The following is a 14,274-nucleotide window of genomic DNA, read 5'->3' on the forward strand; positions in this document are numbered from 1 at the left end:
TTTAGTTTAGTTTTCTTTTATTCAATCCACTCAGGAAATTAAAGGATAGGCAAGGGCATTTCAATATTACCTAAAATGATTTTTGAATCACAGAACTGTTTTGAAGGATTAGACACATGACTTGCTTATCATAGTATTTCGTTCTTATTTTATAAGGAAATTGATGCATTGCATTGATAGTAGATAATCATGCATTATTTAAATATTGATAACAATTTTTCTTCTCCCTCAATTATACTTTTTTTGATTAGACTTACTTTAGAGCAGGGGTTTCCAAACTTTTTCCAACGTTTTTTACCAAGGGCCATATGTGGTAAAATACACAAACAGCCAGGCCACTCACTCGAGGTGAAGTATGTATTACCTCACCTGATTTATTTAAGTAAACTAAATATATTTTTGGAATTTGCTGCGGGCCAATTAAAAATGGATTGCGGGCTGCAGTTGGCCCGCGGGCCACAGTTTGGACACCTCTGCTTTAGAGTAAGGTGTTCCTTTAACCTTTCTTTCATAAACATGTTTCTTCCAGGCAACCCACTGGATTTTAATCCTCCTCCTCTCAGCCGTTACCTCTAGTCACTTTCTTTAATACGTTATAATCAAAGTTCAAATCAGCATCTCCCTTAACCTCCTAATGAATGAATTACTGAATAAACGCTTTTTTTTTTTTTTGTCCTCAAATTAATGAGGTCACTTTCTGGCGTTCGACACTGTTGACCAATGCGTTCTTGAAATTCTTCCCCATAAACATTGTTACCAGAACCATCAACCTAAACACAACTCAGGTTCGATGAAAATTATATAGGGGTTCCCTATAACATCCAAGGCAAAGCCCAAATTCATTTATATGTCACATAAATGTTCTGACCCATTTTGCCTTTTCCAGTTTATTTCCCTCTAGACTCATCCTCTCACTGTAAACATGCCTACTAATCCCAAATTCCTAAGGACACTTATACCCACTTGCTTTCCTCACCATACTTCTGCCTACTCATCTGTTAAATATACTTGTAAACACTTTTTCCTCTTTTGAGGTTCAGGTTGTGTGGTCTCTGATATAAAGCTTTCCCGGCGTCTCCCACCCTAGGTAAAATTAACAAATTTGTCCTTAATGCCCAAGTATTTTTATATATCTAATGGGGCTTACCTTATTGGGATAAATGCTCATTATTCTCTAGGTGCTGTCCTTGTTCTCAATGAAAACGGGTCATGTTTCATTAATCTGTGTCTTTTAGTGTCATGCTTGTTGAATAAATTACCCATGTGGGTAATAAAGGTTAATAAAGCTTCTTCCTTGTTCTATTTATCTGCAGTGGCCATGTGCTCTTTAAATGCATGCACTTCTCAACTCTGCCATGGCTTTGCAGAGGGGTATGTTGCCACTTGAAACCATTTACATGAACCAGGGAGAAGTAGCTAGAATGGTTGCCTTTCTTCACCAGCTTGTCTCGTATGTGGCCACCCCTCATCCCTGAGGAAGAGAAAAAAAGACAGGATGGAGAGCGTGGTGAAACCACTATGAAAGGGATTTTGGAAAAGTTTTACCAATACGCCAATTCAGAAGAAGTAGAATGAGATAGATACTCTCTTTAAAACGGCAAGATTATCCTTCTGGCTGTTCTCCCTACTCCAAGTTCTGTTCTCTCAACTGGAAACAATGAAGGATCTCACAAGAGCTTTAAACACCCTTTAAAGTTCACCAGAGTTTGGGAACATAACAGTCTGTTTAGTTAAGGGATTTTAATTGAATGTAGGAAATGTGCAAAGTGGATATTTCTGTACCATTGCCAGCTAGAATACTATGTCCTAAAAGTCTTTAAACCAGCATTTCTCAAAGAATGTTTAATCACACACTAACACCACCAGATGCCCCAGGGGGAAAAGAATTCCATGCGTAGGTTAGTTTGAGAAATATAGCTTACTATAGTCCCCACCTAGAGTTTGGCAAAGCACCTTGGTGCACCAAGGCACTAGTGAGTTCCATAATAAGATCTTGTTTAACCTGAAATTTTCCAAATTATTTGGCCAGCGAAGTCTCTTATAGTCTCCTTCATAATATGTTGGAGAATGTATTGAAATATTTGCATTCTGTTTAGTGATAGTTTTTCACTGAAGTGTTTTATTTCAGGAATAGTAGAAAAGAGAGAAAAATAATTTGAGCCTCACTAATGGTTTAAATCAGAGCTTCATATGTCAAATATAAAAAGTAAATAGTTCCTATGGCAACTGCTTCACTGTATATATAGCTGTTGGGGAGTTGAAATTCATGTACCCCAAAATGTGCATTAGAATAAGGATGTAAAATAGAGGTTGCTTGGAAAGTTTCTGTGTTAAGTTAGTAATACTGGCTATTTCAACTCCGGCAAAGTTACTATTTGCATCAAAAAAAAAAAAAGAAAAGAAATGAAGAAGGAGGATAAAGAGGAGGAGTAAAAGAAGAAAAAGGCAGAAAAAGAAAAAAAAAAAGAATAAAGACAACAACAATAAAAAAATAAGAGGAGCAGACCAGTGTTAAGATATCATATTCCTGTGAACAGTCTCAATAATAACTGCCAGATTTGAAACTTTCAATGTTTCTTCACATTTCCTTGTTTGCTACTTAGGGGAATTGTGGAAAATTGGGGGGAAATATAGGTGACCCTTTTGTGGCTAATACATCCAACTTCTTTAATCAAGATATAATGAAAGAAACACAGTGGAGTTTGTTCCGATTAATTTATTCTCCAGATGTCCTGATAGAGTGATTCAGCTGTGATAAAATGGAAGGTCGGGTTTAGTTCTCTCTGCATTCCCTGATGTTGAGCTAGTTCCCACACAATGAGTTGAATACAGTTCTAAGAAACCATTCTTACTTTCTTCCTCTTCTCCATCAACTTCCTCAGTCTGGGGATGAGAGATAGTGTAATTCTGAGTAATCAGGCTCCTCTTGAAATCCCATTTCAGCAGAGAGCTGGCTGGGTTCCTGGCCAAAAACGGAACACCTGCCAGACTGACTTATCCCAAGGTAATGTAAGAAGCACAGATGTCATCAGTCACTGTTTACTTAACAATATATTTCCACTACCCACAGTCTGGCTTTGTCTCTTCCATTTCTGCCTTCATCTCATACAACTACAAAAAAGCCCTTGATTTAAAAAAAAAGACAAGTCCATTTTCAAAGCTAGGAAGGCATTAGAGAAGGGCAGGCCGCTTGAGAAAATGTTGTTTTTGTTGTTGTTGTTGTTTTTTGTATTTTACTTCATTTGATACCAACAGTTTCTGTGTTTTGTCTAAGAACACTTCAAGATAGAAATACTTTCCATACATACTTGTGATTGTCATTTCTTAGCAGAGGAACCCCTTGACCACCAATTTACTGTTTGCTCAATTGCTATGTGGCAGTAAAGCTGTGCCAAGCGTGGCTCTCCTAAAGTTTGGGCTATTTGCTTTTATGGTGCAACTGTCTGATATTCTTCTGGAAAGCCAAAGTCCTTCCCCTCCCTCCTTTTCTCCTTCCCTCCTTCCCTCCTTTTCCTCATTCCTTCTTTTCTCATGGAAGCTCTTGGTATAAATTAAACATTATATAGATAGAGAGATAGATATAGATATAGATATAGATATAGATGTATGTAGATATATATATAATATATAATAAACATTATATATGCACACACATGCACACACACACACACACGGTGCCAAAAAAATGTATATACATTTTAAGAAATGAAAAAACTATTAATATTGTAATACTCAGTATATACTGATAACAAGATAATACAAGTCACATTTGACTTCTGCAATTATAAGAGGTGCTCAAAGTGGTTACCATCAGCATCCAGACACTTCTGATTATGGCGAACTGCTGCTTGAGCAACGTTGACCGAAGTGTCCACTTGCATACATTTTTTTTGGCACTATATATATATATATATATATATATATATATATATATATATATGACATTTTTATAAATACATATAGAAAGAGGTATACAAGAGGTACACTGAAAACAATTCACATTCATTGATCTTATGACCCCACTCCCCACCCCAGAATGTGGTTCTACATTTTGGAAGGGAATGACATCACTATTACCCAACTCTTGTATTTATTTTTCTATTATCACTATCTTGTTCAGAATATCCCTTTAAAACACCCCTAGGGACAGAATTCTGATAATACTAGGTGGGTGGGTGGATGTATCTCTGGGCCAAATATCACGTGGTAGGAAAAATTCAGAACTCAAATACATGGGCCGAATCACTAACTTAAAATGACATTAGGTAGTTTTCTCATTTTTCAATGAAATCCATCTGTAAGATTCTTTGAATCCAATCTTAAATTGTTGCACTAATTTCCCTGTGTCTTGTACAGGTCCATGTTCTTATTTATCCATTCATTTATTTATTCAATGTGCATTTATTGAACACATAGTATATGAGTAAGCCATTAAGGCATTGTGTTTTACTTAAGGATTTAAAATTGTTATGAAATACTATCTCAACCCTTCTGTAATTCACTATCTAGCAAAGAGAAATTAATGTTAACCAATAACTGAGATACAATTTGCTATAAGAATAAGTATTAGGAATCATAGGTCTTTAGGTTAGCAGAATTAGGGATTCTAGAAGGGATTAATAAAAAATATATATCTGAAGTTTGTTTTCCTTCCCCAGCAATAGGGTTGGTTTTTCTTTATATAGGTCTTCACTGAGGCATAATTGTATACGTCTTAAGATAAATTTTGCTTCAGTATTACTCTACTCTTTCTAGCTTTCCCACTAGTGTTTTATGCTTCCATACTTTCTGGAACCTGTCTTATTCTACGGAAACCAAACTGTTTAAGTCCTTTACCCCAACATGCAAGTGAGTTCATGTGTTACTCTTTCCAGTTTTTAGGAGAAGGCTGAATGAAGTCAGACATTGCATTACTTGAGGGAATGATTCAATGTCTTTGATGACAAAATTCTAGGAGCCATATCTTTGTGGAAAAAAGAATTTAGGCGAGGAGAGTCCAAACCGATTCCTTCAGAAACCAAATTGCTTCCATGTAGCTTCTCAAATGCAGGCGGCACAGTGTTTAAATATTTTCATCCATCGAAACTTTGACTTAAAACATGGGAAATTATTGTTTTGGGTTTGGTTGACTGGTTAGCTCAAGAGAGGATAGTTATAAGACACAGCATGGCAGGTTCCCAATCAAAAACATAAATGTAAAACATAAAAATAAACCTTATTCCTAAAATTGTGGACTACACAATGTCTTCTAATAGTCACAACTACTTAAAAGCATTGTGAGCATATCATTTAGATTATGTATTTTTTAAAGAGTAAGAGATAAAGTAGACATAAAATCTGATATTCAGACATGGATTCTATAAAATGCGTGTAAATTGTAAGGTGATGCCACAGAAGTGGGTTTTGGTAGGTGAGACATACTGAGATGGGTGAGTCTGGGTGAATTAGAGATGACTTCTTGAAGAAAATCTTTGAGTTCAAAGTAAGATTAAACAATACTCTCATTTAAAAAATAATTTGTTGGTAGATGAGGGTAAAGAGGATCAAATATATGTTGATGGAAAGAGAACTGAGTCTGGGTGGTAAACACACAATGTGATATATAGATGAGGTATTACAGAATTGTACACCTGAAATTTATGTAACTTTACTAACAATTGTCACCCCAATAAACTTTAATTATAAAAAAATTTGTTTAATTCTCATTTATTTTGAAAATGGGTAAAATTAATATCATTAAAATTGTAATGAGGAAACATACGCTATGTTAACATACGAGTGTATTCTATTGCCATTTTCGATATATTTACCTTGGCAACCCAATGTACATTCCATTCTTTTTAATCCTCCAAAAATGAGAACCCAGCTCGTCATTCCCATGCTGCCAATTGATGTGCTCATCATTCCAGAATCATTATCATTGTCATCATCCAGCTTATGCCTTAGCACAGTTATTGGCCTTCAGAAAATGTCTTCCGGGCTTGACCTTTACATACTTAGGATTTAATGTGATACTTCTGTGCTCACGTCATGTCCATAGTCTGATATAGAACACATGGAAAAGCATTAATGGCCCAGCAACCTTTGAACCCATGGACAAATTAATCTAAATGGGACTTGATGGTGGAGAATGAACTTGCTTGTTCTTCTATTTCAGGTGAAAAGAATTTCAGAAGATCCTCCTTGCAAATGCCCAAACAAATTCTGTGTGGAGAGGCTCTCTCAAGGAAGATACCGAGTGGGAGAAAAGATCCTCTTCATTAGGGTAAAGTTTTTCTTTTCACTTGATATCTTGTCCTTTATGAGACTATTCAGGACTTGAGTTGGGGAGTTACCGGGAAGTATGACCAGTAACTAAGCAGGAACTTCCCCTATGATGGTTACAGTTGGATTTGAAGACACAAGGTATGAACATTTTTAAATGCATTATACATAATTACTGCTGAGGGCTAAATAAATAGAACTCTCTCTTTTTACATATACACCAACGTGCACCAAACAGATCATAGAAGTCAAATAGAATGAGGAAAAGAAAAAAAATATCCTGTTTTGTTTATATATTTAGTTTCAAAGGAACTACAACCCCTCCAATGGGAAACAGAAACAGTATTCTTCCTGTCTTCGTATTTCTACTTTGGAAAGATCATCCTTTCGTCCTGGTAACCTTCAAATTATTTGAACGTGATTTTTCAAGAAGTTTGGGTTATGCACCAGAGTAAGGAGAAGGAAAGTTCATTACAAAAATATGGTGAAATAGTGACTGCCATTTCTTACTTAGTTTTATGGGATTGAATAAAGAAATGTGGACCTGTGCCAATAAGCGATTTGGTGTTCTCTGTCCATTTTACAATCGTCCTAATTAGAACAGTCTTAGATTGTAACTAGTGGCTCAATAAAGTAACATTTCAGGCCTTTCACTTGTGATCTGTTTTGTTAATAATCAAGAAAAGTTAATCTCTCAAATTAATTTTGTGACTTTTCATAAGACTAAGAAGTCTCAGAAATCAGAAAATGAAAAATATAGCACTGATATATTCCTAGAAATCTGCAATTGATAACTATAAGTATATTTCTACCTTATTTTTTAGTCATTTCCTAAATAACAGTGGCTATGATTCAAAGGAGGTGTAGTCGCTCTTCATTTGAATAAGTTACAGATATCTTGCTTGTTATTTTATTTTGTAGAGCAAAATGACTTGAATGTATACGTCTAGTACAATCTTAACAATACTCAAATCAGTGATGGACCAGTAGAAATTTTGTTTGTGTAATATTTTCTTAATTTCAACTTTTGACTTCAAGTTATTTGTATGACAAATTTTTTAAGGTTCAACAGCATGTTATTTGAAGAAAATTTCATCATCATTAGCCTTCAAGCATAGTATGAATCATTTTGTATTTTAATCTAATTTAGGGCAATATTTATTGATTTTTTAAAAAAAATTTCCAGGTAATAATTGCTATCTTGCTTTGGAATGGCATTGATCAGAGTATAATGATATGTTATTAGGAGTCTGAGTAGAAATCTGGGAAAACGTTCTCACTAGGATAAACAGTTGCCTCATTGCTTATTGTTCTCTTGTTCCTTATGATAAGGATAACATACAGGTTTCTTTTATCCAAACTACCTGCTTTCTCTTTAGTACATTAAAAAATAGTGATTTGGTGTTTTCACAGATAATTTGAAAATTACTAGGTTGACCTTTCTTAGGTGAGACTCAGCCTCCTTGAGAATATTCGGCCCTAAAGCCTCGAATCAAAACCTAGGTTTTCATTTATTTAAATAATTATTCATTTTTTAAAATAGAATTGTTGACAAAACACATAATAAATTAGATACTTTTTCCTCTAATGTAACCTAATATCGATAGGCAAAAATATATACTACATATGTTTATTTATATCTGGTCTTCCATAGTCCATTACCAAAGAATTGATATCTATATTTATGAATAAGAAATTTATGTCACATTAAAACACTTAAGATATTTTTTTGGTGTTCATTGTTATGTTTAGAAAATGGTTTCCTTTTGATAAAATCTAGGCATTTATAGAGGAATGGAGATTTGCCTTATTGAAAAAAATTGCATCACCTTCCCTAGTGATAGTATTTGAATTTAATTATCAGTGTGTCACAGCAGAGCATATTGTGCACATTCAGTTTCATGCTTCTAATGTTCCAAGTAAGCCCTACAATAAGAGAATTACTGTTATGTTGTTATTCACGGACTGGCCCAGCAAGTTATGGCATCCTGCTGCTATGACACGTGTTTTAACACACTTTAGTCATTTACTTTTTCTCATTTTGCATGGTCCATACACTATTTGAACTATTTTTTACAACAGATTTCACTTTTAAATTGGCCCATCTTTTCAAATCCTCATTGGTTGTTAAAAAAGGAAACTTTCCATCACGACCTAAATTGGAAACTAATACTGTTTGTCAAAAAAGGAAAACATCCGTTAATGTATATTTTTTGAAATCTTTATCTTTTGTCTTGCCAGGGATCCAGTCCTACCCGGATGAGTAAAATTGTTCTAAAAATGCTCCTCTGTTGGTTCTGGTTGTCCCTAGAGGCTTTTTACCTCCCATGCCCTTGAGTTTAGAAATTGAAATTTCTCAGGCAAACCATATGTACCTTTCTTTTTACATTTTCTGCCTGTTTCCTTCTCTTCATTGAATGCACAAATTAAAATTCTCTCACTGATGTGTACACACTTTGGCTAGTAATTTTTGATTTGTGGCAGAGCCCTATATTTGATTGTCATTCTGCACTAATTGTAAGAAACTGGCAGTTATTAAAAAAACAAAACAAAAAAAACACACACAAAAAAGTTCCAAGGTACTGGTTTTCAAATGATCTTATGGTTGTTGGTGCTAATATATGAATTTAATGTTCTCTGAACACCTGGAATAAGTAGTAAGTACCTTTAGTAAAATTCTCACCCTAATGGAATGATCACCTCACAGTGTCTGCATTGCAGTTCTGTGTTTCTTAAGTGTATATTTTTAACATTGGCCTATTTTAAACTTTGTCATATCTTTTTTGAGACTATGAAATATGGTTTTATTTATTACACAATAGATAATAAGTAGACACATTTATCCATATTATTGTACAGAATATACATACAATGAAACATACATGGTATCTTAGCGTTTATGCCTTAGTTTTCTGTCAATCTGAAAACAGTAATGTCTTCATATGGCCATAATGAACTTGTCTATGCAGAGAACAATTTAGAGTCTTTTAAGACTACTGACTTATCTCTTACTTAAAAGTAACACAATTACCAAAACACTGACTCAGAAAAAAACTATCCCTTAGATGTTCATAAATATAAAATTCTCTTTATATCTCTGCATGTAACACATTTACTCTTGATTTGGTCTTCTCAGCATAAGCCAGAGTTAATAATTTCATTGCCAACCAAATTCCAAGGTTTGTTGACAACACTTTACTTATATATGGTTTTATGGTTATTATATATATAAACACATCTTCTCTTTATACCTTCAAACAGACATAGTAACAGCAAATAAGAATGAAAAATATAAGAATGTGAGCCGATTATTGAGAAAGAGCCCAGAAGACATTTTCTGCAGAGCATATCTTTGCTACGCATATGTATTATCTGTGGGTTTCTGGAAACCAGTGTACAAATAGATATCTTGCATACATGGCTATCTAGCATGTACTTATGTAGCTGTATCTATATGCTTCTGTAGGCATGTTTGTTTATATGCATATGTCTCCAATTCAAGGTGAGGGATTAATCTCTACTGAAAGATAGAGAATCTACTAGTACAAGGCAAAACCTCTGAGGTTTTTGAGTATGGTTTTTAAGCAAACATGCTGATAATCTCCTGCCAAAGTGGGAATTCTCTTGTTTCTAGTTTATCAAAAATAATTTTCAAAGCCAGATTTTTGCCCTATACATTCCAATGAGCAACATTGTTTTTGAGCTGCTTGATGGACAAGCAAATTAAATGCCGCTAGTTTGTATCTATGTAGTGCAGATACAAATTTACTTTCCTCCAAAGTATACATATTTCAGTTACTTTTCAATACGTTTGAATTTGGACAGTTATGATAAAAACCTCCTTGATAATTTCTGTGGTAACCAAGAGATTTGGATATTACCATTTAGCCATGCTTTATATCTTTGAAATGTAAATAGGTGGACCTCAGGCTTAATGTTATGATTTTGAGGAGAAGAGAAGTAAGAATGTTCCTTTGTTCATTTGTGCATTCAGCTAGTTGGTATCTACCCAGGCTTCAAGCATCAAGACGTCAGTTGGCAATATAAATCTGCATAAGCTTGTAAGAAAGGTTTTCTCAGATGCTATTTGATTTGTCAACCCCAATTCAACAATGACAATATTCTATGTAAATAATCTAACAGTAATTTTTAAAAGTGATCCTCAGGTAAGCAGCATCCGCATTACCTTGCAACTTGTTAGAATTGCAGATTCAGATTCCTGGCCTCACCCCGACCTATTGAATCAGAAGCTCTAAGGGTGGGGCCCAGCCATCTGTGTTTTAAGGAGCCTTAAAATTGATTCTGAAGTGTGCTGAAGTCTGAAACCACTAATCTAAAAGAAAGAAAGAACTATATGAAGGCATTCGTTGTACAAACAGTACAGTTAAAAATCATTACATGTCTGATCATGGAAGACTATAACCATTCTGGTGCTAGAAATGATCATTTTGAACTTCTATGTATGTATCGTGAGGAAATACGGAGGATATAATGTCAAGTGGAGAAAAAAGCAGACTGAAATTATATTCACTGTGTAGAAATGACGTATGAGTATGATTAAGACTTAAAAGGAATAGGAATAATTGAAAATAGTTTTTGATTGTTAAGGGCATAGAATTATGAGCGAGCAATTTTTTTCTTTTGAATTTGTAAAATATACTTTGGGAAAGGCATTACTAATTGAACAGAATTTAAAAAATAATCTGTAACATTTATTTCTGATGATGACATTTAAAAATGTGAACTCTTTAAAAGCAGAGAAGTCAACAACTTGACACAGTTGCTAATTTGAGAATAAATACAATAACTTCTAGACATGTCATATTAATTAGCTGAGTGCTCATTTTTCTGGTCCTTTGGCTAAGCTTTCCATCTTCTGGAAAAGGGTAGAGAGGTTTATTGGAGTCATATAGACCAGAGGGGAGGACTAGCATTTTTGTTGTGAATTGTGGCATATTTTTCCTTGGCTGGAACTTTCACCTTTTCTTATCTTCCTTTACTATTTTATCTCTCCATTTTGAAAATTCACTCAAATTGTTTTGGGTTAGCACTAAGAAACATGCAAACATCTGGATAATGTCCCTTCTCTTTGCAGACCCCATCGTTAAGTCATATACTCAGTTCTGTCTCTCTTAGTCATTAAATCTTTAATCATCTGATATCCCTTTCCTTTAAAGCTCAATGTTTAGTGACATGCAAATAACCTAATATGATAAACTGATCTGTATTAACGCATGAAATGGATGCAAGTGGCTCTATGGGTAGAATATCCATGGAGTAAGATATTTACAGTTAATGTTGTTACTCTAATGCTCTAGTAGTAGTACTTTCTGGTGCAATAGCAAGCCAGTGGGATCATATGTTGTGAGGTAGCTGATTTTTGTGCTACTTGCTTTGGGCACAGATATGATGGATACTTTTTTACTTAATTACAATGTATCATTACCCTAACATTGTACATTAGCATTGTTCAAGGTATGTCCAATGAATAATAATAGTTCCAGAAAATGTTCAAAGATGTTATTTATAAAGAAGAATTATCATGGTAAAGAGTTTAAACAGTCTAATAACTCTTTTTAATCATAATTGACTCTATTAACCTCTTTCTGAGCATGTAACATATTTTATTTTATCCTCTAATCACGGTATGGTAAATACTGTCACCATTCCCATTTTACAGAGAGGAAGCTAAAACATGGAGCTTGAGTAACCTCCCAAAGTTATAAGCATTTTAGCAAGTGCTTTATATACATTATCTCACTGAATCCTCTCTACCACACAGCTGGGAAATTGTTTCCATCCTTTTGTTACAGGTGAAAAGACAAGTCTTACAGAGGCTAGATCTGAAGTAAGTAGTATGATACACAAAATTGAAGTTTTGAGTCCCAAACCCCTTAACACACTGTACTCCAAGCTGACTCCCTGCAGCATGCCCATTTAATGCAAATATTTTATTCTCAAGGTTCGTCCTCTAAAAAGGAACTTCACTTTTTATGATATATTTAAGGCTCAACTATATAGTAGTATATCCCTTATGCATACCATTTTTACTTTAAAACTATTCAGAATGCAAAAGGCATTATAACTGATAATCAATAGTGCCTACCGTAAAGAAAGGGATATAATTGTTTGCCTGACTATATTATGATAGTGACATACATTATAACAATATTTATTAGGTGTTTACTTGTATGCCAGACACTGTTTAAAATGCTTTATATGGCCTATCTTGTTCAATAGACAAAACCAGTTAGAACCTCTATATATCACAAGATGTATTGTTATCTGTCCTGATAACTTTGTAATAGAGGTCTGAACATAAATCTTCTATATTGCCAGTAGTCTTGTATTTTTTTCCTCACATTTTAAGAAATGTAATGACTTAAAGAGCCTAAAGAAAATACAATGAATAATTTAATTGAAAGTCAGCAAAGGGATTTGAAATGTTACGTAGTCACCTTCTTTATACTACTTTTGAATGAAATAATCTCAGATCAATGGAAAGGTCATACACATTGTTATTGATTCACTGTAATTTCTTCTTTACCATAAATATTCTTTAGGGTTATACCTGTGTTGTAAAAATCAGCTTATGTTAGCGAACCAAGCAAAAGGGGCACCAGAGCTCTGTTGCTATAGCAACCCAACCTGGCAGTGTCTTCTGGGACTCACTCTAAGGGAAGGTCCAATGATAGCGAGTGTTATTACTTTCTTTTCTGCTCTTATGACATATATTGATTTACTGTGAGTAAAAAAGTAACATGGTTCAAATTGCATATCTTTCCCGGTAATGAAAAACGGACTGTTGTATAAAAATGCAAAGGAGTTTTTTCAAGTAACAAACAGAGTAAAACTCCCATTTATCTTAGTGGAAACATTGCACACAAACCGCCATTACTCTGCAGCTGAATGTCGAAAATTCATTAAAAAAACACACAAAATAAACCCACACCATTCATATAAACCTTTCCTCTACGTTAGCAATTTATAGGAGCCGTGATTATGATTTCAAAACTTATCTGATGCCTTACATTTGTTTCTAGGAAAAAATACGGCCATGTGTGCCTCTGATGTATGTAAAATATCAGACAACAATTATATAGCACTCTTTCTCTCAATAGTGAGAGAAACATGGCTGTTAGCACATGAATATTTCCAGGCTGGGTCCCTTTCCTTGCCCAACTACCTCAAATGAACACTAATTCAGGAAAAGCAAGCAACAGCATTTAAAATGCATTCAAACACTTTAATTTCAGATTTAAGATTTTTAAAAAATATTTTTACTCCATTCAAGATATTCTCATTTGTTGATAATTCATGCATGTTTAGTGAGGCCACACTAATAATGTGGATATAATTTACACTCTGGTAACACATCTCTCAAGGGAGTTTGCAAATGTTAATCAGTTCTCTTAACCTCTTCTTTCTGAGAAAGGCATATAAGTTGCATGAATGCAAAATAAGCAAATACTGATGAACCATTGATGTAAAAAACAAAATCAGCTGTTAGGATGTTGTTTTTCTGAGATTTATCTCTTGAGGTCGAAAACCTTTAAATGTAGAAAAATTTAAACTAGACTGTCAAAGATTGCGCCCACCTCTACATTTGATGCCACTTTTAAAAGCAGGAAAAATATGCAATTTGCTATCGCTTACAAGAATAAAATGATTAGCTAAGCTATATGGGCAGTTCTCTATATTCTTATTTAAATTAGAGAATTCACTTCTCCTTCAATCGAATTGTTAAGAGATATAGCAAGTGTGAAGCACAATAAGGATATGACAGCTCAAAACCAGATACTTCTCCCTGAGAAATTGTTACTCTTGGCCACTTAGCAATGAGTAGATTTTTAAAAATTGTGCCTACCTTTCACCTGAGCTGATAAGCATGCACACTCATCTCCAACTGGATTAGCAAGGTTTTTCATGCCTTTAAGTTGTGCAATACATTTGCCACTCTCTTTCACCTTGGATCTAAACTAAATGGATAATATTATTTTTTCACTAGCC

The 14,274-nt window shown here is 34.2% G+C and overlaps 1 protein-coding gene across 9 annotated transcripts in view; it reads left to right on the top strand.

Moving 5' to 3' along the window:
* Window positions 1-14,274, top strand: part of GAS2 (growth arrest specific 2) — a 133,579-nt gene that overhangs the window by 73,273 nt on the left and 46,032 nt on the right. For 8 of the 9 annotated variants that reach the window (XM_088791698.1, XM_019742614.3, XM_019742609.3 and 5 more), the window contains exon 7: window positions 6,158-6,265. In XM_088791698.1, coding sequence (XP_088647824.1) covers window positions 6,158-6,265 — 108 coding nt within the window. Of the gene's footprint in view, window positions 1-6,157; window positions 6,266-6,565; window positions 6,918-14,274 lie in introns of those variants that run through there. The other variant, XM_019742615.2, reaches the window with a different exon arrangement.

The sequence above is a fragment of the Rhinolophus sinicus genome, chromosome 14, assembly GCF_057876585.1.
Source record: "Rhinolophus sinicus isolate RSI-liver-muscle chromosome 14, RSI-T2T, whole genome shotgun sequence".
Classification (NCBI taxonomy): Eukaryota; Metazoa; Chordata; class Mammalia; order Chiroptera; family Rhinolophidae; genus Rhinolophus; species Rhinolophus sinicus.